This window comes from Trachurus trachurus (genome assembly GCF_905171665.1).
Source record: "Trachurus trachurus genome assembly, chromosome: 24".
NCBI lineage: Eukaryota > Metazoa > Chordata > Actinopteri > Carangiformes > Carangidae > Trachurus > Trachurus trachurus.
Genome location: NC_139910.1, coordinates 8,097,379 through 8,119,720, shown reverse-complemented (window position 1 = coordinate 8,119,720; position 22,342 = coordinate 8,097,379). Strand labels below are relative to the sequence as shown.

Genomic DNA, 22,342 nt, shown 5'->3' with positions numbered 1-22,342 from the left:
CGAACAAGATCCAGTTATAGATGTTTTTGGGCTCAACTCAACCTGACTCTATTCGCCTTTCAGGGTTTTATAGGAAAACAGTTGTGGATATACGTGGTATCGGTACTTCTCGGTACATTTTAAGTGAGTTAAGTTGATACTAAAAGATGATATGAATACACTGCAGACTAAGGACTGGTCAGCGCTTATTATGCCAGTAATTGCATCCAGTTCTGTTGGAGGTCTCTTCGTATTAAAGGGCAGTTTTTCCTCCCTGAAATGCTGCTCTCTGTGTGAACTGTTGGGTTTCTCTCTATAATAAAGTCATGTCATGACCTATACCTGTGTAAAGTGCCTTCAGATAATACAACATATGAAACTTAACCCAATTGTTTTGGATACAGAACCAAAAGCAAGAAGAATGGAGTCGAGTTGAGTCTGTATCATGCGGTGGAAATTTCTGTGGAAAGGTTTCAAATCATAACACTTTCACTCCTGATCTTCCTCAGGAGTGAAAGGGATACATCACCCAAAATCGATGTGTTGATGTTGATGTCAAAGTATGTGCAAGATTTGCGGCGAGATGTTTTTCCGTGTTTATCATACATCCAATGGTTTTCAATCACGAACGAACATCTCGCAGCAAATCTCGTGCATGCTGCGAGAGCCACTGGGAGCTACTGCTACAACAAGGCTAAAAACAGAAATCAAATACATTTTACCTTTTCATGTGGCGGCTTCAGTATGGAGGTATTTGGATGTTTCATAGTGTGTGTTTTGGACGATTCAAAAGTGCACTCTATCCACTGCCATTATATGAAAATCCATGGAACTCCTAAAGCGTTTGATAACTTACCAAAGATAAGTTCTCCAAACCCTTCCTTGGCATGACGGCGAGAAGGAAATTGGTGAATTATGGATTTTGGGTGAAGTATCCCTTTAGCTCAGCTGCACGAGTCTTAACGAGGACCAGACAGAGAGCACACATTACACCGATTTTAAGGTCTCTGCACTGGCTACCCGTCTGCTTCAGGATTGATTTTAAGATCCTTTTAATGGTTTTTAAAGCTCTTAATGGTCTCGGTCCCAGTTACCTATCTGAGTTGCTTTTAACATATGAACCCTCTAGAACTCTCAGGTCTTCAGGCAGCGGCCTTTTAATTATTCCAAAAGTTGCGAACAAAACATATGGTGAGGCCTCATTTTATCATTACGGCCCACGCCTATGGAACCGATTGCCTGAGGACTTGAGGAGGGCAGAGAATCTGGACATTTTTAAAAGCAAACTGAAGACCTACCTTTTTAGCCTTGCTTTCAACTGATTCGTACTATTTCTATTATTTTGAAACATGCATTTAATTTAATTTATCTTATTTTCTCATTTATTTGTTTACTATTATTATCTTTTTTATTCTATCTTAATTCACCCATTCTTTTCTCTATTTTATCCCACTACACCTGCTTATTCTTACCTAGTGTCTTTCTGGTCTTCTCTTTTTATCTATTTTACCTCATTTGATCTAGTATCTCTCTTATCTTCTCATTCTATCTATCTTATTCCATTTTACCTAGTGTCTTTCTTGTCTTCTCAATTTTACTTATTTTACTTCATTTTATCTAGTGTTTTCCCCACTGCAAATGAGTGAGTATTAGATAGCGTTTCCCCGATAAAATCCAATGTTCTAAAATTATTGTGTGAATGTGTATGTGTTTGCGAATCTATGTATGTCTCCCTATCCCTATGTCTCCCAATATGTGTCCCCTATATTGCTTGTTTTTAACATGTAAAGCACTTTGAGCTGCCATGGGCATGAAAAGTGCTATACAAATAAAGCCTGATTGATTGATTGATTGATTGATTGATTGATTGATTGATTGATTGATTTAAAATGATAAATCAATTCTGGTGGAAGCAGCAAATTTGTGCAATTACATCACAGTTTACTCATTTCTAACACCGCTCCCCCTAAAGTACTGGTATCAACCTTTGAAACCTCCAGTTCCCTGATGAATGATGAGACACCAACCTCTGATGACCTCATGCCTGTGCATATACAGTGTTCAGGTTTTAATCAAAATTGTCTGATGCCTTTACTCTCGATGGGCAGATGTTACTGTAAACATCATAACGTTGTGCAATCACTCACTATACCTGAAGACACGTTTCGCATCCCTCCATCAAGAAAGACCTCAAGCGATGTTTCAAACAGCTTCTCGTGTTTCTCTAATATTATTAAAACCAGTAACATGTGTGGCATGAGCGATGCGATTCCCGCAGGAATTAAAGGCAAATGAAGTGAAAAAGAAAAAGAGAGGGGGTATGAGAAGAGAACAGAGGAGGATAAACATGGATAGAGATGTAAAACTTTTCTTGGCTAAGGTGGCTGCGAGCTAACAACGAACAAATGGGCTTGCGGAGCTAAAAAACTAATGACAGAGCTGAGTGGTTGAGTTTTCATTCTGGATGCAAGCGTCTAAATTTAACCCACAATTGTTTCCAGGCTGAGGAGGAACGGCATCCCACCCACATGTGAAGCAGAGACACGAGATCAGGGGTCTCGTTCGGTTGGAGTTGCCATCAATCAGCGCCGGGCCGCGTCCCCTGCCAGCATTACATCATGACATACCTATTCTGACTTTAACAAGCCAGGGAAGTCGTTTGGTACGCTGGCAGCGAGAGTCGCACCAAGTCGGGGCTAATCAGCGCCGAACAGATTGGAGGAAGAACATTCAAGAGTTTGCTCAATGCCCCGGGGGAGTAATCCCACAGTGTAAAATCACGTTTGCATGCTGAGGGTCACTTGCATTCAGTCCCGCTGCAAACATGTATTGGCTCCGACGAGCGGCGGTAAATGATCTCTGAGCTCCACCCAAAGGGCTTCATTATAGCAAGAGTTAAAGTTCTCACGTTCCGGGGCAGTGCACTCATGTTTTTCATGTTTTCTCTCTCTCTCACTCTGGCCGGTGCTGCGCTACATATCTCTTGATTTCTCTTACAAAGGCGTGGATGGATGTCTTGTTCTGTCAGTTTCTCATTACAAACTGATTGTTGTTATTTCGCAACTTCTTATTATCTTGCACCGATGCGTGATAATGTTACCCAGAAAGTCCCCCTCTGTGATTACTCTTCCCTTGTTCTGTTGAATTTATCAGTAATTTCTGTTCTCTATCAAAACGTCAGAGTTCCTGCAAAGCAATTTTAATGTTTTACCGAAAATGTTATGCTTACGTAGGTTGTTGACGTCTGTTGCTTGAACTATCCCGCCCCTAGTAAAAGCTCTTGGGTATTTATCACACTATTTACTTAACTTTAACCTTTGCAATCACCTTCTGTGGTTGTGTCAGGATCATTTAACACAATGTTGGACAGTGAGAAATGGCATCCACAGAGTTTTGAAGTGACAGAGGTGAAAATGAATCATGTCCAGGGTTTTGCAGTCTTATGTTTCGGGGTGTTTTGAAAAAACTAGCGATGCTCACCCTGAACTGATCCACTATTCAAGCCACTGCAGGGTGTAAAAGTTGGAGTTTAAAGGAGAATTCCTGTCATTTTCTAAGTAACGCTCTACAGCTCTAGGTCCCCGAGTGTGACCATAGGAAAAAATCAGAGAAAAATATGTGCAGCCTGGACCCAGCTCTCCTCCTGCTAGCTGCAGTTAAACAGCGAAGTAATGGGGGCAGTTCTTCTAACCGCCACTTTGGCCTCTATATAATGCTCAAAATATCACTACACATGCTTTGCAACATCCACCAGTTCCATACCACACAACACTGTGTGTGCATAACTCTGTTAATATGAGAGAGCAGTGTTAATGTGTGTGTTTTTATCACGTAGCTCTGTTTACGCTAGCTTCCTGGGTAGACCTTACTAGTCGACTGTCGAGGTCGGGACTGTTTCCATCAACAAAGATAAGATAAAAATGCGAGGAAAACATGGATTTAGGAGGGAAAAAAAGCAGTTATATTCATATTGATGGTTTTGGTTCCCATCAAAAATCTTTTTTTTCCTCTTTTTTTCCCTCCTAAATCCATGTTTTCCTCACAATTTGTCTTTGTTGATGGAAACAGTCCCGAGCTCGACAGTCGACTAGTAAGGTCTACCCAGGAAGCTAGAGTAAACAGACAAAAGTACGTGATACAGTAAAAACACACAGTTAACACTGCTCTCTCATATTAACAGAGTTATGCACACTCAGTGTTGTGTGGTAAGGAACTGGTGGATGTTGCAAAGCATGTGTAGTGATATTTTGAGCATTATATAGAGGCCAAAGTGGTGGTTAGAAGAACTGCCCCCATTACTTCGCTGCAGTGTAGCGCAGCTAGCAGGAGGAGAGCTACGTCCGGGCTGCACATATTTTTCTCAGATTTTTTCCTATGGTTGCACTTGGGGACCTACAGCTGTAGAGCGTTACTTAGAAAAAGACCGGAATTCTCCTTTAAGTCATCACAGAAAACTCTGTAGTGCTGCCGTTGGTTGTACTAATGAAAAGCGACACAATAAGAGAGGTTCAATTCTTTGCATGAGGCCAATCGCCACATGAGGAAGTGTGAATGTTGGGCTGTTGATTTTGGAAAGTTACCGAAGTGGTCTAATCCGGCAATTTACAACAGATGTCTATCTCAAGACACTTTACAAATAGAGAAGGTCTAGATCTTGTCTTTATAATAGTATTTACAGAATCTTAACAGTTCCCAGCAAAAGCGAGTGCACATGGTGAGGGAAAGACAGAGCCTGACTCAGTGTGGGCGGTCGTCTGCTGCGACCAGGAAAAAGACGACGTAAGAGTGGGATAGAGAAGATCCGACCATGAAACAAGCTCTTTGGATCATGGAGCATAAAGCTTCAGAAGGGGAAAGACCGTCCCAGCACGACTCCATTACCGAGCAGGACCGCAACATCATCACCAGTCCGCACTCAGAGAGAACATGAGTTCATGACTTGGTGAAGCTCGGCCTAGTTGAATCACACCCGTGGAAAAACAGCATTAGCATCTTGAAGTTTAAAGGTCTTGTTTTAGAACCGGGATTAGAAGTTTATTAATCTACTAACAACCGCTGTTTTAATACCGTCCTTCATGTTGAAATATAAAAAAGACCGAGACCTAGTTTAGCGCAGGTTGAACGTACAACTGGAGGACGTGATCAGTTAATGGGATAGTTCACCCAAAATTGAAATTTCTAAAGTTCATTTAAACTTCATTATCTACTCACCCTCATGTCGACTAAGGGCTGGGAGAAGTTTCAGAGTCCTCCGTGGCTTCTCTGAGTTACAGGGGGTCTCAGCGTAGCAGTGCATGTCCATATAACGGTTGCAAATGGATACCAACTGTCTTCGTAACAAAAAGACACACCAAAAAACATCCAAATACCTACATGCTGCTCGTATGTAATGTCCGTCTTGTATTGAAGCCCAGAAATATGAAATTGTCCCGAAAAAAAATAATTTTTCAAGCTTGTTTTGTAGAGGTAGCTCCTCTTCCGGGTTCGTTAACTCAGAGAAGCCACGGAGGACTCTGAAACTTCTCCCTGCCCTTAGTCGACATGAGGGTGAGTAGATAGTGACTGAAATTTCAATTTTGGGTGAACTATCCCTTTAAGTAAAACCAGCCTGAGCAGATATAATATTCATGTCTCTTTCTCTGACCTTCTATTACGGTGAGGTTCTTCAGGGTCGTGGAGTGCTCCCAGTCCTTCAGCCGGAGGTCCTCTGTGATGGTGTTGAGGATCTCCATCTCGTTCCTCAGCTGGGCCTCCGTGTGGACGTGGGTCACCCATAAGCTGCTGGTGTCCTCTGTGATGTTGCTGATCTGGATCTGAGCAGCAGAAGATGCATCAGTACAGTGACGTTTCGACAGGAGCAATGCATTTTTTTTTTGATAAATGTTCATTTTAAAACCTGCAGGTCCTGTATCTTCAGGTTGTGGACGGTGATGTCGTTGCTGACGGTGTGATTGACAGCTCCCACCGTCCAGTTCACCTCGTCCAGCTTCTCCCTCAGTCCGCTCACCTTCCCTGAGGTTTCCCTGTCAGAGCAGAGACAAATAAAGCTTTATCTTTTTGAACTCACTGAATTTCACACTTTTATACTTTGGAAGGCAAGGCAGCTTTATTTATAGAGCACATTTTATACCAAGGGGCAACTCAATGTACTGTACTTTACATAAAAAACAAAACATATAACAGTAAGAATTGGAAACGGAAAAAAAAACATTGGAAACATGAAACATACAATTAAAAGCAAGAAAAAAGAATTAAAGAAAGTACACAAAAGAAATTTGTGTCATCCGTGTGCGTGCGTACCGGAGCAGGAGGTCGTGGTCGCGGAGCCAGGTGGAGGCTCGGGTCACCTCGGCGCTCAGGCCCGTCAGGTTCCTGGTGGCGGAGCTGCTCAGAGAGGACAACCTGTCGTCCAGCTGCACCAGGTATCCCTCCGAGTGAAGGGAGTACGACTGCACGCTCCGCAGCTCCACCTCCACGCCCTGCACGGAGAGGAGGAGACATCACCACCTCAGAGATAAACAGGACTGAACGGTGTGTTAATATAATGTCCCTAACACAACTGCCTCAGTCCTCTTCATCACCCCCCACTCTTCACTGTTACCATCCCTTGTGTCGTGTTTTGTCAGCACCTCCACAGACCATGCTGCCTTCATCTGCACAGTGAAAGACATGTAACTGTCTCGGCTCATCAACGAGGAGCAGATTTATCTTAGTTTGACTGCAGCTGTAAACGCTTTAAAACCACTACATTACTCACATATTATGATTTTAAGCCTAATATTAGACTTTAGTTAAAGGAGACATATTATGTCCCTTTTCCACAAATTAAAATAGTTCCCAGGTGTCTTAAAGACATATCTGTGACATGCTTTGGTCAAAATACCCCAAGGATCAAACATCACAGCTCTTTTTCATCTGCTCAAAACAGCCCTGTTCAGAACGGCTGGTTTCACTGCCTGTCCCTTTAAATGTAAATAAGCCACTGCTTGCTCCGCCCCCTTCTACCGGTCCCAGGTAGGGGTGGTATTATGCAAATTCAAATCCTAGTTACATCACTGGAAGACAACTGAGGGAACAGCTCGTAAAACCATGTGGATTTCAACCTAGGGAGCTTGAAAATTACAGATTTTTTTTTGTCAATTCTCACATTTTCACAGGTCACCTCTGCACATCATTTAGCTCTCATTGTACCATCATTGTCAGCAGGCCTCTTATTATTGACAGGACTGTACCGATCGTCAACATGAGTTGAGGCAAAACATGGGATGACGTCACATACATCTAATCTAAATTTTACACATGTATATGAGATATGGAGAAACTTGGAAATACAGTGTGAGATGTGTGACTTAGTGTAGCAACCTGAAAACTCCTACATGCAGCCAACAGGATTTCCATTAAAACAAGCAACAAGTAAGAAAAGATAATTGAAAAACAATATAATTATGTGTTTTAGGATTTTTTAAGTTCAATGTTTTGAGTTAGGATTTCATTTTACCATGGGAAAACCACAACAATGGGAACAGTGTAATGTCCCATGTTTATTTTTTTGTCTTATTTTCCTCATTATTATATCAAATTATCGTTGTTTCTTTAGTTTCAATCAGGGGTGTGTTCAAAATCTAACTATAAACAACTTGACTACACCACATAAACAAATGATGGACTTTATAACAACAAACCTCCCAACCTCAACCACAACCACTAATTACCACTACCCAGTATCAACACCCATGTATCTTCCTAATATCTATTTTATAGTTTTCTGACAGTTATATGAGAGGGAAATGGACGGTGGGAGTCGGACAGATGTTCATCATCATCATCATCACACTGTCCTGCAACATGTTCCAAGTATAGGGCTGCAACAAACGATTATTTTCATTATCAATTCATCTGTCGATTATTCTTACGATTAATCGATTAGTTGTTTGGTCAATAAAATGTTAAAAAATGTTGAAAAATATCAATCAGTGTTTCCAAAACCTCCTCAAATGTCTTGTTTTGTCCACAAACCAAAGAGATATTCAGTTTATTGTCATAAAGGAACAAAGAAAATAGAAATATTCACATTTAAGAAGCTGAAATCTGAGAATTTTGACTTTTTTTCTTAATTAACTACCCAAACCGATTATTCGATTATCAAAATAGTTGACAATGAATTTAATAATTGATTTTTGTGCGATTAATCGATTAATTGTTGCAGCTCTAGTTCCAGGTTTTGTATCTGTATACGATCTGGTTCCCTGGCCTCGGTCTGGCGTCGCACCTTGATGAGGATCTCCAGCCTCTGCAGCCAGTCACTGTGGTTCTGGAAGAGGTTCTCCAGTTTCCAGATGTTCTCCAGCAGGTCGGCCTGGGTGGACGCCTCGCCCAGCGTCTGCTGCAGCAGCCGGGAGCGCTCCGAAATCCGGGTCACGTTCTCCACCAGCACATCCTGTCGCTGTGAAGAAACCTGGGAGCGAGAGACTGGAGAGGGAGAAAGAGAAAGAGAGAAGAGAGAGTTTGTCCTGAGTGTTGATTCACCGATCCCTCGGCTACAGCTAAATATCGTTTACTATCAATCACCGTGGTCAGCGTGGAACTGGCCAACACTTTAACGCAGAGCAGATGTTGATTCTGTCGCCTTCGCTAATTCAGCTTGTCTGCTCCTGCTACATGTATTGTTTATTAAATCAAGACCTAAGTATTTTTATTTTTTTTAGGTTTTATTTTAGACCCCCAAAAATTATAGTTTCCAGGATAAAGCACCAGGTTGTCTGTCTGTGCTGTAATTTCATATTGTGGAAACTCTGTCTTCATTCTGACTGATGTTGAAGTTGGCGTGCGCACGTCGCTGTTCGTCCAAAATACCTGCAGGAGAGAAGGAGTGTTGTTTTAAAGCCATGACCTATGGCTTCGCATTGAAGGAATTTAACTAAGTGCATTTAACTTTTTACGACCATTTTATACCTGCTTACTTTTCTATCCCACATGGGAACACTGTATTATTTATTCTGCTCCATTCAAGTTATTCTGTAGATTAAGATTTAACATTGAAAAACATATCATGACCTTTACAAAAAAAAGAAGAAAAAAAAAGCGCCTTTTTTTGGCTTGTGGCTGAGCTCAGCCTTCAGAGTTGTGAGCAGCATCACCAAAGCAATTTCACCCCCATTTGTATGGTCTCTCTCCGAGTTACACACGTGTTTATTTAGCTGCAGCATCACATTTGGTGACAGTTAACTTATTGCCAATGAACCTCTCTTGTCTTGTTTTTGGCTTTGGCACCGAGGCGGCTTCTTTTTTAGTCTTTTCTCTCCTCTGGACCGTGCCTAATGAGAAAAAGCTCTTCTGTTTCATGTTATGTTGAGAGCACGTTGCGTGGTAACAGCCCGATAGCCTGAGAGATATTTTGAAACCAGATCTGCGGCGTTACGTCATGACGACACCCTCTCTTCTGCAGGACAGCCGAGACCAATGTGTGCAACTCAGATGGAGAAAAAAGGATTACTTGGGAAACAAGAGGAAGCAGATAATTCCCTCCACACATGCTCTCTGACACAGTGATGCCCCTAACAGCCCAATATTACACACACACTGAATGTTTCTGTTTCCACGTATCTAAGAGAGCTCGAAAAAGTGTGTGTGGTTGTGTGTGTGTGTTCATGACCTCAGAGCGAGAAAAGTGCTGCGAAGCCACACTGCTGCAAACAAACCATCTAAATTCCAGCTCATTATGTGTGTTAGGTTTATTCCTAATGACCTGAAACACTAAATAAGCTGAAATCTCTCCACTACACAGAGCGCTTAATTGCTAAATGATGGTCTGTCATCAGCGTCATCACACACTACATTTCACAACACACACACACACACACACACACACTACACACTACACACACTAATTCAACCTGAACCTAATTTCAACCAGAACATGATAGTATGGTGGAGTGAGTTTCTCCATGCTGCTGCAGCTTGAAAAAGACAGACACAGAAGAAGGAAGTTCACAACAGTAAACAAATGTAGACAAATATGGACAAAGATAAAGATGAGCAGAAATATATCATACAAAGATGAGAACAAATAAGAATACAATACAATAGTGAACATTAAAGGGATAGTTCAACATTTTGGCAAATTGGCCCATTGCCATAATCCCTATAGTCATAGCATTAGGTTCGTTACCTTTATTTGTTGGTGCAAGCTATTTTTAGAATGGCGGAGCAGAGCCGTGAGCTGCTCAGAGCTACGCTACGGAGGCTAATGGGATTTCTTGGTTTCCCTCATCAAACTCATCAAACACAATCCAACAACTCCAAAATGCTCTGGTGGACAAGTTGTGACCTGCACATTCACCACGCTATGAGATAATAACTGAACGTTACAAGACGGAGTTGTTTTAGAGGTAAATGCAGAGACTGCTTGCTGAAAAACTGCCCCCGACGGGAACGCGCATCAGCGGTTTTGCATGAATTTACCTAAAACAACTCTGTCTGGTAACGTTCTGTTATTATCTCATAGCGTGGTGAATGTGCAAATCACAACTTGTCCACCAGAGCATTTTGGAGTTGTATTGTGTATTTGATGAGTTTGATGACGGAAACCAAGAAATCCCATTAGCCTCCGTAGCGTAGCTCTGAGCAGCTCACGGCTCTGCTCCGCCGTTCTAAAAATAGCTTGCACCGACAATTAAAGGTAACGAACCTACTGCTATGACTATAGGGATTATGGCAATGGGCCAATTTGCCAAAATGTTGAACTATCCTTTTAAGACAACTATTCAAACAGTGGTCAGTGTTGCATATTTCTAGAAATATGGATATTTAAAGATCAATTACTGTATATAATATGGCGTTATTAAATTAAAAAATAACCAAAATATGTCATGTGGACGCAAAACAGTGGGTATTAGAACAGATCCTAAGTAGATGAAGGAGAAGAAGAGAAAGAAGAACAACAGCAGCACTTTTAGTTTCTGTAACTCTCCCTAAAACCTCACATGATGAAGCCCAAAACAATCCTCTGTGGTCAAGCACAAGAAAGACATGCGGCCAGTTTCTGAAAGGTGACACTTTGGGAAAGAGACGATTTTTCCCAACAGCAACAACAACAAAACTACACACCAGCACCACAATCCTGTCAGATAATCTTGTAAGGATAATTCATCTGAGTTACAGATGGAGTGGCGGCACGGAGCTTAGTGTTAATGCAATCCATGACCTGTTTCCAAATTCTCTGAAATCTTGTCAGAGAAGCCGCGAGTCGGTGGTTTCTGCTCGTTTTTTTAGGTGCAGAGTTACATTTCTTCACCACGGACGGGGGGCTGCGGGTTTTTTCACACAGCTCGGGACGACTGTGCGCTATTAGAGCAAAAAAAAAAAAAAGACACATAAACCTGTAATCAGATCTTGTTGCCAGAACCCATTCGGACAGATTTTCCACAGCGTCTCACTGTGTTTCCTCTGTTTTCACCACCTCCAGGATTCATCCATCAGTATTAGGAATCACTCTCCACTAACTGGTGTCTGTTAAACTGCTGCCCTGTTAACATGGAAAGCTCTGTATATACAATCAGACCGAACCACAGAGGTCACTGTCCGGTAACTGAACAGAGCAGAGAGACAAGGTGTTTCCATTCACTGAGCCAAAAAACTGACAATCAAATTGTTATTGTTGTGGGCAATTGAACATGTTGGATGTACTGTACAGTGTTCAACCAGAGGAGCTGGGATGGCAGTGGATGTAGAAGAGAGTTCATTCACATTTGTCTATAGCAGGGGTGTCCAAACTTTTTGCAAAGAGGGCCGGATTTGGTGAAGTGAAAATGTGTGGGGGCCGACCATTCAGCCTGACATCCTTTGAATCATTGGCATTAAATGCAAATGAACTATTTAATTTTTAATGAACTATTTGCAAATGGCATTCTTTTCATTTCTTCACATAGAATATAAATACATTTAAATAAGTTTTTTTTTTTTTTTCAAAATCACTCAGCTTTTCATATTTGAAGACCACATAAATGAAGAAAAAGTCTGTCTGGAAAAAAAGAAATTCAGGAAGCTTAAATATATCTAGGTTCATTTGACACATTGCATATTATATTTTATATTATATTATATTTTAGAAATGGGCTGGAAAAAGGTCAAGGGTCGCACATCTTCTGGTGTTTTTTTTTTGTACATGCTGGCGGGCCGCATATTATTGATTTTATGACAGAGGTTGGTGGGAATTTGAACACGGGCCGCAATTGGCCCCTGGTGCGGACTTTGGACATGCGGTCTATAGAGTAACTAACTAAGGCTGCTGCTGACTGATACTTGGGTTAAGTGGATAATACATGTGGAAACTGACATTATGTGATTGTGGTGGGTTTCTTTCAAAATCTCAGTGGCCCGTACGGGGATCAAACCCGCGACCTTGGCGTTACTAGCACCATGTTATAACCAACTGAGCTAACCTGCCATGTGGAATTCATACAGTGTTTCAGATGAGCTGACATCACTGAGTCAGAGTCGTGGTCACTTCTAGGCGGTTGTATCTCCTCTTTTAGCTCCGCTTTTGGTCTCCACCGACCTCTGAGGGAAGTTTCTGGGGTTTTCAGCTGTTCATTGTTTCTTTGTTCTGCTTGTTGTTTATTGCTGGACAGATGATTTACAGTCTGTTTTTTGAGGGACATGTGAAAAGTAGGGATGGTAAAACCAAAACAATGAGCTCAAAGATGCTATAACTACAGTATACAAAGTCTAGAGGAGCAACAAAGCTGGAGGTAGATTCTCCTTGGGTTTGTCCTGCAGTCGCACACTCATTAGATCCTATTTCAGTTTTAAAGTGATGCTTTAAAGGTTTATTTTTACTTGAAACATCCTTTGCTTTTTAATGTCATTTTCAAGGTCATGCTATAACTTCTAATAAGTCGTTGAGTCAGTCCATGATGAAGATTTTGATTTAAAAAGCAACTAATTATTTGGGTCACATCCTCAAAAATATCAGTTTCAGTTTTTCAACTGTGAGGATTTCTTCATGTTTAATCACTGTAAACTGATCATCTATAAGGATTTGATCTGCTAGTTGCAGCCTAAGGCCTTGAAACAATCCAAATTTTTACCATATAACCTTTGTGTCAGAGTTATAGATAATTTTTTACATATTTTACAAAGTTTAAATGGCTGAAGTGTACGTTTACAGGATAGAAACGTGGGGAGACAGGTTTATATGTAAATGTAAATAAGTTATGGTTGTATCCAAAACACTGTGGCTGTAACTGCTCGTCTCTCTCAGTCATCAGCTCTAATAACGACGACCTGTTGAGTTGCAGCTGGAAAGATGAGTCTTTAAGGTGAGTGGTCTGTGGCTTCAGGCAACGACAATGAGGAACAGACTGAAAGACGAGCTCTCTGCCTGACAAATCCATTTCAAACGTCTCAGGATGGGAAAGTCATCTCTTGTCGTCTTTTCCATTCCCCTTCCTAACTGAGCTTTCCTCTTGATTTCACACATATGCACCAGAATGTAAACTCACACACACAGTAGCACGGCAGCGATATCCACAACAGACTAGTCACACATTCACAGCTTCATGGTGTTTTGGGATTCTTCTGAGAAGGAGAAGGACACTTTATCCACTGACGTATTAAATGCTGTTTGCTGGGACCGAGCAGGCCAAGACAACAGCTGGGCTTCAGCGTGACGTATGGATGGACTCTGTGTTATTGGTTCAGTGCTCCCATTGTTTCTCAACACAGCACAAAATACTGATTCACAAGACCTGCAGCATTTTAACAGGCACTCAATATAACCAGAGGTCCCTTAAATTAACTATAAATAATCCATATAATCTAAAGGGAGCACTCGAGACAACACTGATTGAAAGGTGAGTTATATCTGACTACATGTATAAGTAAGTGATCAATTAAGCAGTTGTGGTGTAAGATAACTTAATTTAATTTAATTTCCTTTATTTGTTAAGAGGGACAGTGTACATTAATGAACATTTTAAAAGAATAAAATGTAAATGCACCCAATTATAGCCAACAGGCTAATTTCCGTTGGCAGTCCCCCTGCCTGATGGAACATGGCATGAAACATAAAACAAAGGTATATAAAAAGTTACATTAGTAACTGGTACAAACCTGCTCAAAAAACACCACTAATGACAACAACATTATGAATTCAACATATTTTTGGATTTTTGACACCTTTCTATCTATATTTCTACCAACACATTTAGGACAAAGACTATATAACATGACAGATGTGATGCATTTAAGCCTTAAATGCATCACATCTGTCAGGTTATAGGCTGTGAAAAACATGAAAACAATTTTAAGGTCTCATGTTTCTGTTGATTATAAAGGAGGAATATATTCTACACTGACAATGTGAAGGCATCAAATGGCGCGTTTCCACTAGCGCGCTTCGGCTCAAGACAAGATACCACTTTTTACTGCTTCAGTTTGTCCTGCTGTTTGACTTCGAACACGAGATGGCTTCTCACCTTTACCTACACACCATAACTCTTGATCATTATCACCTGCTCCAGAACATTTCCATCTCCAAGTATCAAATTGGGGTGATAGGGTAATTGATTACAATATGAAGTGTTTGCACATCACAGCCTATTGTACTCTCTGGGTTAGGGTTAAGGATGATAATCAGAGAGTACAATAGGTTGAATGTGCAAACACTTCATATTGTAATCAATTACCCTATCACCCAAATTTGATACTTGGAGATGGAAATGTTCTGGAGCAGGTGATAATGTTCAGGAGTTGTGGGGTGTAGGTGGGGTGTATGCAGACCTTTAAGGATGATAATCAGAGAGTATAATAGGTTGAATGTGCAAACACTATTGGAATCAATTTCCCTACCACCCCAACTTGCCCTGCATCAACAATAAGCACGTGTGAATTGAGAATGCCACCAGCAAGGAGAGATCCTTGATATATTGTACAGGATGTGATAGTTATGGTTAACTTCTAATTACATTTGTCAGTAATTCCTGTTAACCTTGGTGGATTTATGATAAATAAAAGTGGAGACATATATTTGCAAAACTGAAAAGGTTTATTGTTGTTCAAAACACACAGATCTGTAGTGCACAACAATACACGTGTCAGAAAATCAATGTTCAGGCACTTTTGTGTCCGAGTCGTTCCTTTTCAGAAGGCAACGCCATCTGCCCTTGAGCCTGCCAAAGCCAAACGCATTTTCAACAACTGCGACGGCGGCTTTGCGAGCAGAGAAACATCTGAAACACACATACAACATACACATTTTAATGTTTTATACAGCGATAGCATGCAGCCAGTATTGTACAATGTAATAACGCGGATAATAAAAGCTAGCGTTAGCAACCATTAGCTTACCCTCAAACGTCGTCTTTTTGCAGCTCGTCTTCTCTGATCTTGGGCGTCATACTGCTGTATGGCTTCCCAAACTCTCCGGTACTTTTCAATAGTGTTTTGTCTGGTGGCCCGGAGTCTTCTCTGGCTCTCTTCTCTTGCCTTCTGTGCGACAAAAAGCCACAGGGTGAGCAGCAACACGATCGCCTCGACGTCCTCCATGCTGTCCTCCTCTGATGTTGTTGTCGAGGAGGCACCAAGTGATACTCAGTTGTAATGGAAACACAACCAAACCGAGCCGAGCCGAGCCGTATCGAGCCGAGCCGTGCTAGTGGAAATGCGCCAAAAGTGGTCACATGCAGCCTGGTTTCAGAAACTGAGCCCTCAGAACAAGTTGTCAGGACTTCTTGAAACTTTATGATGTCACAACTGTACAGTCACACCCCTTCCCCTCAAGCCCCGCCCACCTGGACTAAGAATCAAACAAAGGATTTGGTTTCTCTGAGTGTTTTACCTGAAATCTGCTCTGTTTTTATTTGACTGCTGAGAAAACAGTCAGCCAATCAGAGGAGATGCTTTTAGAGCCTCCTCTCTTTTGATTGGCTGACACTGACCTGTTGTTACTACAGCTCCAGAGAGACACCAGAGAGAGGATCTTCAGATTAAACACAGTAAAAGTGTTAGTGTGTGTTCTCTTGTAGAGATAAGAAGCTGTAATTTCTTTTTATTTATTTATCTGGCAGTAAGCAGTCATGTAACTTTGTTTGTTTTGTCTCGGCTGAAGATGGATAAACAAAAATCTCAAAACCTCCAGCAGCCCTGACATGTATGTTCACCTCAGCTGAACCACTTATGCGCCCAAAACCAACAGATTCAAAGTCTTTTTCTATCAATATTTTATTCACGTCATGACTGGAAAGCGACTCTACTACAATAAAGCTGCTCTTCTAAATCCAAACATCACATTGTATAATTATTCCTTTTATTCTCAGACTGTGCTATTCTAAATACAGAAACTGTAGGTTTGTGCTAAACTGAGTCAAAACACCTCGACTGCATCTTTATATTGTGTCATAGGTGAATAACTCCCAGACTGGACCAGACCTGTTTGTACAGTAAATGGTGTTGTCATGTCAGTCCAACACTGATGGAATAAGAGACTCATTATTGACTGCTCTGCTACTGAAACGCGCTCTTTCATCTTTTTCATCCTACTGGAATTTGTGATAAAGAGCAGGAGTGAAACGGTCATATTCATAAAAGAAAAAGAGTACGAGACAACAAACCTTTGTCCCACTCTTTATGCATGTGTGTAATGTGCTGTTCATTCATCCCTGGAAATAAGGAATCTGGGTGGATGTGTATTTATTGCACAATGACGATCTGTTTCTCTGTCGGAGGTCTGACACACAGATTTGTCCATTCATTCCCCTGCTGCAGTTTAACTACATATAAACCTGATTATCATATTCTAAACTTCACCTTAAACCAAGTTATACCACCAAAATAAACAGTTTAGGCTCCTGCTCCTTTCTGTCCAGTCTGGTTCTCCACAACAACATGTGTGCACCAGCAACTAAAACACACACACACACACACACACACACACACACAACACAGACACACACTCAGGCAGGCTGGCTGGACAGTGTCACGGTCGGGGCAGAGAGAGGAGAGACAGAGGGAGGTCGACCAGAGCTGCATTCCTCTGTGGGCAAAGCCAAAGACAACATGGTGCCTTCATTTATCTCTTTATCTGCAGCCTCAGTCTCTCTCTCTCTCTCTGTGTGTGGGTGACAAGTGTGTGTGTGTCTGTGTTGTACTATCTGTCCTTTGCAACTATGCACAAGTAGATAAACTCATAAAAGAGTTGTAGCTAACAAAAGATTTCCTGTGTCCGACAAATCAGCGCTCGTCTTAAAAGCTGTTTAAACACACAAAAGATCCTTTTGTCCACGTTTCATAATATCTATGGAACAATGTTGTAATTTCTATCTCCTGTTTGTGTGTCTTTGGTTTGTTATGCTTTGTGTTTGTCTACGTGTGCAACATGTTTTGGTCGTATCATCGGTTTCAGCTGAAATAAAGCAGATCCAAATGTGATGCTCTGTGTTTGCAGCTTGCATCCACCCAATTAAACATTTCATCAAAGTTAATTGAGTCAAACAGTTAATAATACTTGTTAGAGCCATTTTGTATATTACACATGAGGTGATAAATAATATAGATTAGTTGGATTTATCCTGATTTTGTATATTTGAGGTTATAAGAGTGCCTATTAGTTAATAACAACTGCTCTCTTCTTATTGGCTGAGACGTGCGTAACGTTTTGTGTGCGTACTTTGGTTCAGTTGTGACTATGGAGACGAGGAAGGCACACTAGTTTTTGACCGTGCTCATGATTATTGCCTAATTTTGGATTGCTGCACAGTTTTTTTTTATTTTTTTGTTGTAACTTGAAGAAAGGTTTCAATAAACCCTCGTATGAAAGAAGAACTGTGGAGTTAAGACACGTGTCAACTACATGCTCGCACTCCATAGTTTTAGTGTGTGTTTAAAAAGTAAAAAAGAGACTGAGTCACACTTACAATACTATAGTAATAGTCCATAAAGCCTCTGGATACAACTCAAAACACTAACGATTATCACTAAAACAGCAGCAAATACGGCGTCTGAAGCAAAAAATGAATAAAAACGAGGTCAAAAGGAAAATGATAATTGGACCATTAATCATCGTTAAGTCAATTACTATGTAGCACATGAACATGTTTATAGAAGCACCCGTGTTCTTTGTCATCCGATATTTCTTTAAACTCTCCTTGTGTCTTTTATCTGAGCTCTTTGACTATAGAAATATGAACAGGCACTTCATACAAAGAGCTGCGGCCCCCGGGGGGCCTGTGACCTCTCGTGCTCCTCCTGGCCCCGCGCCCGGCACTGCTCGGCCCAGCTTCAGTAAATGTCTCTGCTTAAGACATCTGGGTCTCCTGAAACTTCTTCCATCACGACTTAACACGAGAGTTTCCATCACTTAAATGAAACTTGTCTGTTGTCTGGCTAAAGCGCTCTGTGTGTGTGTGTGTGTGTGTGTGTGCGCGCTCAGCCAAAGATCATTAGTGAGGTGAGATGTATCACTCTATAAAAACACCACTGTATAATCAGAGTGGATGTGTCTGCTCTCTGACTCTCTGTCACCTCACACCACTTTCTCACAGTTAAACTTTTATTCCCATCACACACACTTAATGTTTTTTTTTTTCCAATCATAACCTCCAATATTTGGATGAAATACGCTGAGAAAAATAAAGTTATGCGAGATTAAATCATCCACAGCTGTTACCTCAGTCCTTACTGAATCTGATCTCAGGCACAAATCAACATTTAAATACATGTAAGTATCAGTATCAACATTTCAAGACTTTTTAGCGTATTTAAATACCACAAACCTGCTGTTGTACAGCTTCAAGGAGAAATACTACTGACCACACGTCATTAAAAACAACCAGCAACAAATGTGTATTGTCTTCTGGCACAAAATAAATAGACTTTATATAATTTAATCTGCAGTGGCCTTGACGTTGATAGCTACATCATCACATTTCCTTCAGTTTACATTGTCCTATTATAATTTCCATCCATACTATGATTAATTATGCCTATATGTTTGTTTTTTCATCTTGTATTTAATCTGCTGTAACTTTTTTATTGTCTGTTGTTTTCGTAACAGGAAGATAAAAGTTTTTATTTAATCCTTCATAATCTAATTAAGACGAAGCATCCTCATTATTATCCATGTGCAACAGGCATTGACATCTGGATTGTTGGAGTAACTCACTCTTGTCTTCACCTCGTCTGTCCCTGTAAATTGCAGCTCTTTCATCATCTGCCCTTGTGTCCTTTTAAAACTGTTGTACGAGTCAAGTGTCCTGCAGAGCTCTGCCTTCTGGCCCTGCACCCATGGTTACTAATCTCACTGTTTAGCTCTCTCACAGCCTTTTTAATAAAGTTACTTAAATAGGAAATGTGTGTGTGTGTGCATGTCTGTGTGTGTTACCAAGAAAAGAGCTGTGGTATGAAAGCGGCTTAAAGGACCCTGCCATAATAAACAAACTCTGAGAATCCTTAAAAAGAGCTCCTACTTCACTGTGTTATTTAGTTTGTCCAGTTTATTTGTAAAGCTTAGTGTCACATTAATAACTCCATTGGATTTATGTCCTGACATTTGCAATAATTCCCACAAAATCCCAAACTATAAGAATACTCCCTGCACATATGTCTTGAGGTGTAAGGTACAAATTAGATTTTCTGCATAAGGGTTTGTGTGAATGTCATCATCTGCTCATGTTTGTGAAGGTCTGAGTCTGAACATGTGGTGAACGTGTCTGCAGAGTATTAAGCCTATGACTTTTTTCTGATGTTTTTGTTCTTTATATTATGAATTTTGCTACTAATTTTGCAAATATTCTCTTATAAATTGTATTTTTCTTATGATTTGTGACCCTATTCACACAGTGGTTTCACTTTTCTCCCCAGTTATTACAAGTATTTCCAAATATACATTATTATTGTGAGATATTAGTAAGTTTTGTTATAGCCAGTGTTAGCATTAGCAGCTGTTTACTCAACAGTTTTCAACCAGTAACATAATTAACGCTCTGAGCAGCACTACTTTTTTTACTTTATGGACTGGACGCTACAGTGACTTGGTATCGGAAAATTATAAGGTCGCTAGTTAGCATGCTAGCTTTTGTAGAAGAATATAAGTGATAAATAAAAACATGAATGTTTTCTAAACTGGATGAATAAAAGGAATACAGTTTAATGCTTAACTCACAACCTTTCCTCCACACTGGCAAATAAACAACTCTGCAAATGCAAACATTAGCCATGTAGCAATAGCGAAACTTACAAGAAAATCTAATTAGCCTTTCACCCACAGAACGTTTTATTTTTTACATGTTTCTTTTGCCTAACTCTGTTTAGACTGCCAGTAAGTGTCTGTATAAGAAGTTCAGTGTTTCTCCCTGGCGACATTCAGACACCAGTAAATAAAAAGAGACAGACAGTTTGTTGATGTGTAGTTAGCACAACCAGCGTGGTAAACAAGCTAGCGGCGGTCATCTATCAAACAAAAACAAAGGTATTTTCATTGTGACAAAGTTAATTGTTGACCTCAACAAGAAGAAAGTATACTCATTCATTGCAAAACATCATGTCCAGATAAACTGTTTCATTGAAGAATCTGAACATATGTAATCTAATAGTTTTAGTTTTAATCTCAAATTTACACAAAAACAGTTACCTGTTGCATGTTTTATACTCCATATAAAGGCTAAAGGAGCATCGTTGTGGCTGTAGTAGCTATCCATCACTGTATGTTGATTGCAATGTAGCTGCTGAGGAGGACCACCTAAAACAATTTGGAGACCACATTGACTGTGATTGGTCAGTTCGAACTGCTTTGTGTGTGGGAGTGTTTGCTGACATTGAAGAGAAGATGGATTGTTTGAAAAGAGGCCAATCATCTTCTTTTGCAAACCCTGTACCCTCACCACAGCTGTGGTGGAGAATTCAACATGATTACTTTGATTATACACGTCCATCTCTCCTTCATCTGGTCTTATACAGAACCATAAACCAATTTATGGTACAACCACCTAAACAACTGGACTGAGAAACAGAATTTGGGGAAAAAGAAAACATGGTTTGCTCACAGCAGGTCTTTCATCTCTGGACCTCCGTGAAGGAGTGAGACTCGTCTGATCGACTTGTGACAAAGCCCCCACCAACCCATCCTCTGATGTTGACCTGCACCTCCACCTTCACACAGACATTCATCTAAAGGAAACCTAAGTGATAAGCGACTGATATGGAGAAGGTGCCGACTTGACTTTAACCAGAACATCTTGTTGGAGTCGAGCTTCGTCACGATCCTCCACTTCAACAGTTTCGACCTTTTGAGGTGGTGACCCATTTAAAATGAAACAATATCCAGGTGTGACGTCTTTTGTTCTCGTTCAGACAGGCACCAAAGTAATCATATTGTCAGATGTTCCTCATATTCACCCCCTCTTCCCCCTCCTCCCCCCTCCCATCACGTACGTCCACAACCTGTCTGTCACAGTAGGTGGTCTGCATGAACATATGGAGCTTATTCAGTTGGGTCATGGTTATGATAAAAGAAAAACAAACAAACAAAAACAACCAGCATTAATGCAACACATATGTCGGTTTTATTGTTTGTTATTGTTTCATAAGGACTGATCATCATGTACTGTTTTTTGGATGTATGTTGTGTGTATTATGGGAAATAAGGGGGGAAAAAAGGAAAGTTGGATGTGTTGCACCATTAATTTCAAAGCTCCCTGCACTGCTGCTACACATTAGACCAGTGATTCTCAACTGGTGGGTCAGGACCCAAAAGTGGGTCGCGGCCCCGTTCTGGATGGGTCGCGGACAGCTGGTCAAAAAAGTAAATATTTAATGCACATCTGATGTTGGACATGTATTTTATTTTGAAAAATAACTTATATTGAAAGGCATGCGTCATGTGAACACATGCAGTTGTAATGGTCCTCCTCAGTTTCTTATTAATGTGGCCTGAATGCAGTGACTCTTGTTTTGTTTTGTGGGTCTTTATTTTGTGCAGTTTGATATTTATTCACTTTTGTGAATATGGTCTGAATGCAGAGATGCATTAGAAGTCAAATATATCGTTTTGTTGGTCTCCATTTTGTGCAGTTTGATATTATTTTATTCACTTCCGTACATGCAGTTGTCATGGTCCTCCTCAGTTTCATTCATGTGCTCTGAAATGCACTTTGCTCAATAAAGAGCAAAATTAGTTTTTAAAGGCTTTAAAAAAAAAATCTTGGTTTGAATTCTATAAAAGTGGGTCGTGACTTAATGACCATGGGAAAATGTGGGTCCCAGAGTGAGACTAGTTGAGAACGCCTGCATTAGACTGTAAACAAGGTGTCAACAGGTAAATGCCTTTGGGGCCAGAACATAATCAAAGGCTAATTTGAGAGAAAGACCG

At 40.6% G+C, this 22,342-nt stretch overlaps 1 protein-coding gene across 1 annotated transcript in view; it reads right to left on the bottom strand.

The window, feature by feature from the left end:
* Positions 1-22,342, bottom strand: part of scara5 (scavenger receptor class A, member 5 (putative)) — a gene marked incomplete at its 3' end in the record, with an annotated part of 103,099 nt that overhangs the window by 40,512 nt on the left and 40,245 nt on the right. The window contains exons 3-6 of the mRNA XM_084001326.1: positions 8,249-8,448; positions 6,280-6,458; positions 5,876-6,002; positions 5,624-5,792 (exon numbers count right to left, since the gene is read on the bottom strand). Of these exons, the coding sequence (XP_083857452.1) occupies positions 5,624-5,792; positions 5,876-6,002; positions 6,280-6,458; positions 8,249-8,448 (675 nt within the window). The remainder of the gene's footprint in view (positions 1-5,623; positions 5,793-5,875; positions 6,003-6,279; positions 6,459-8,248; positions 8,449-22,342) is intronic.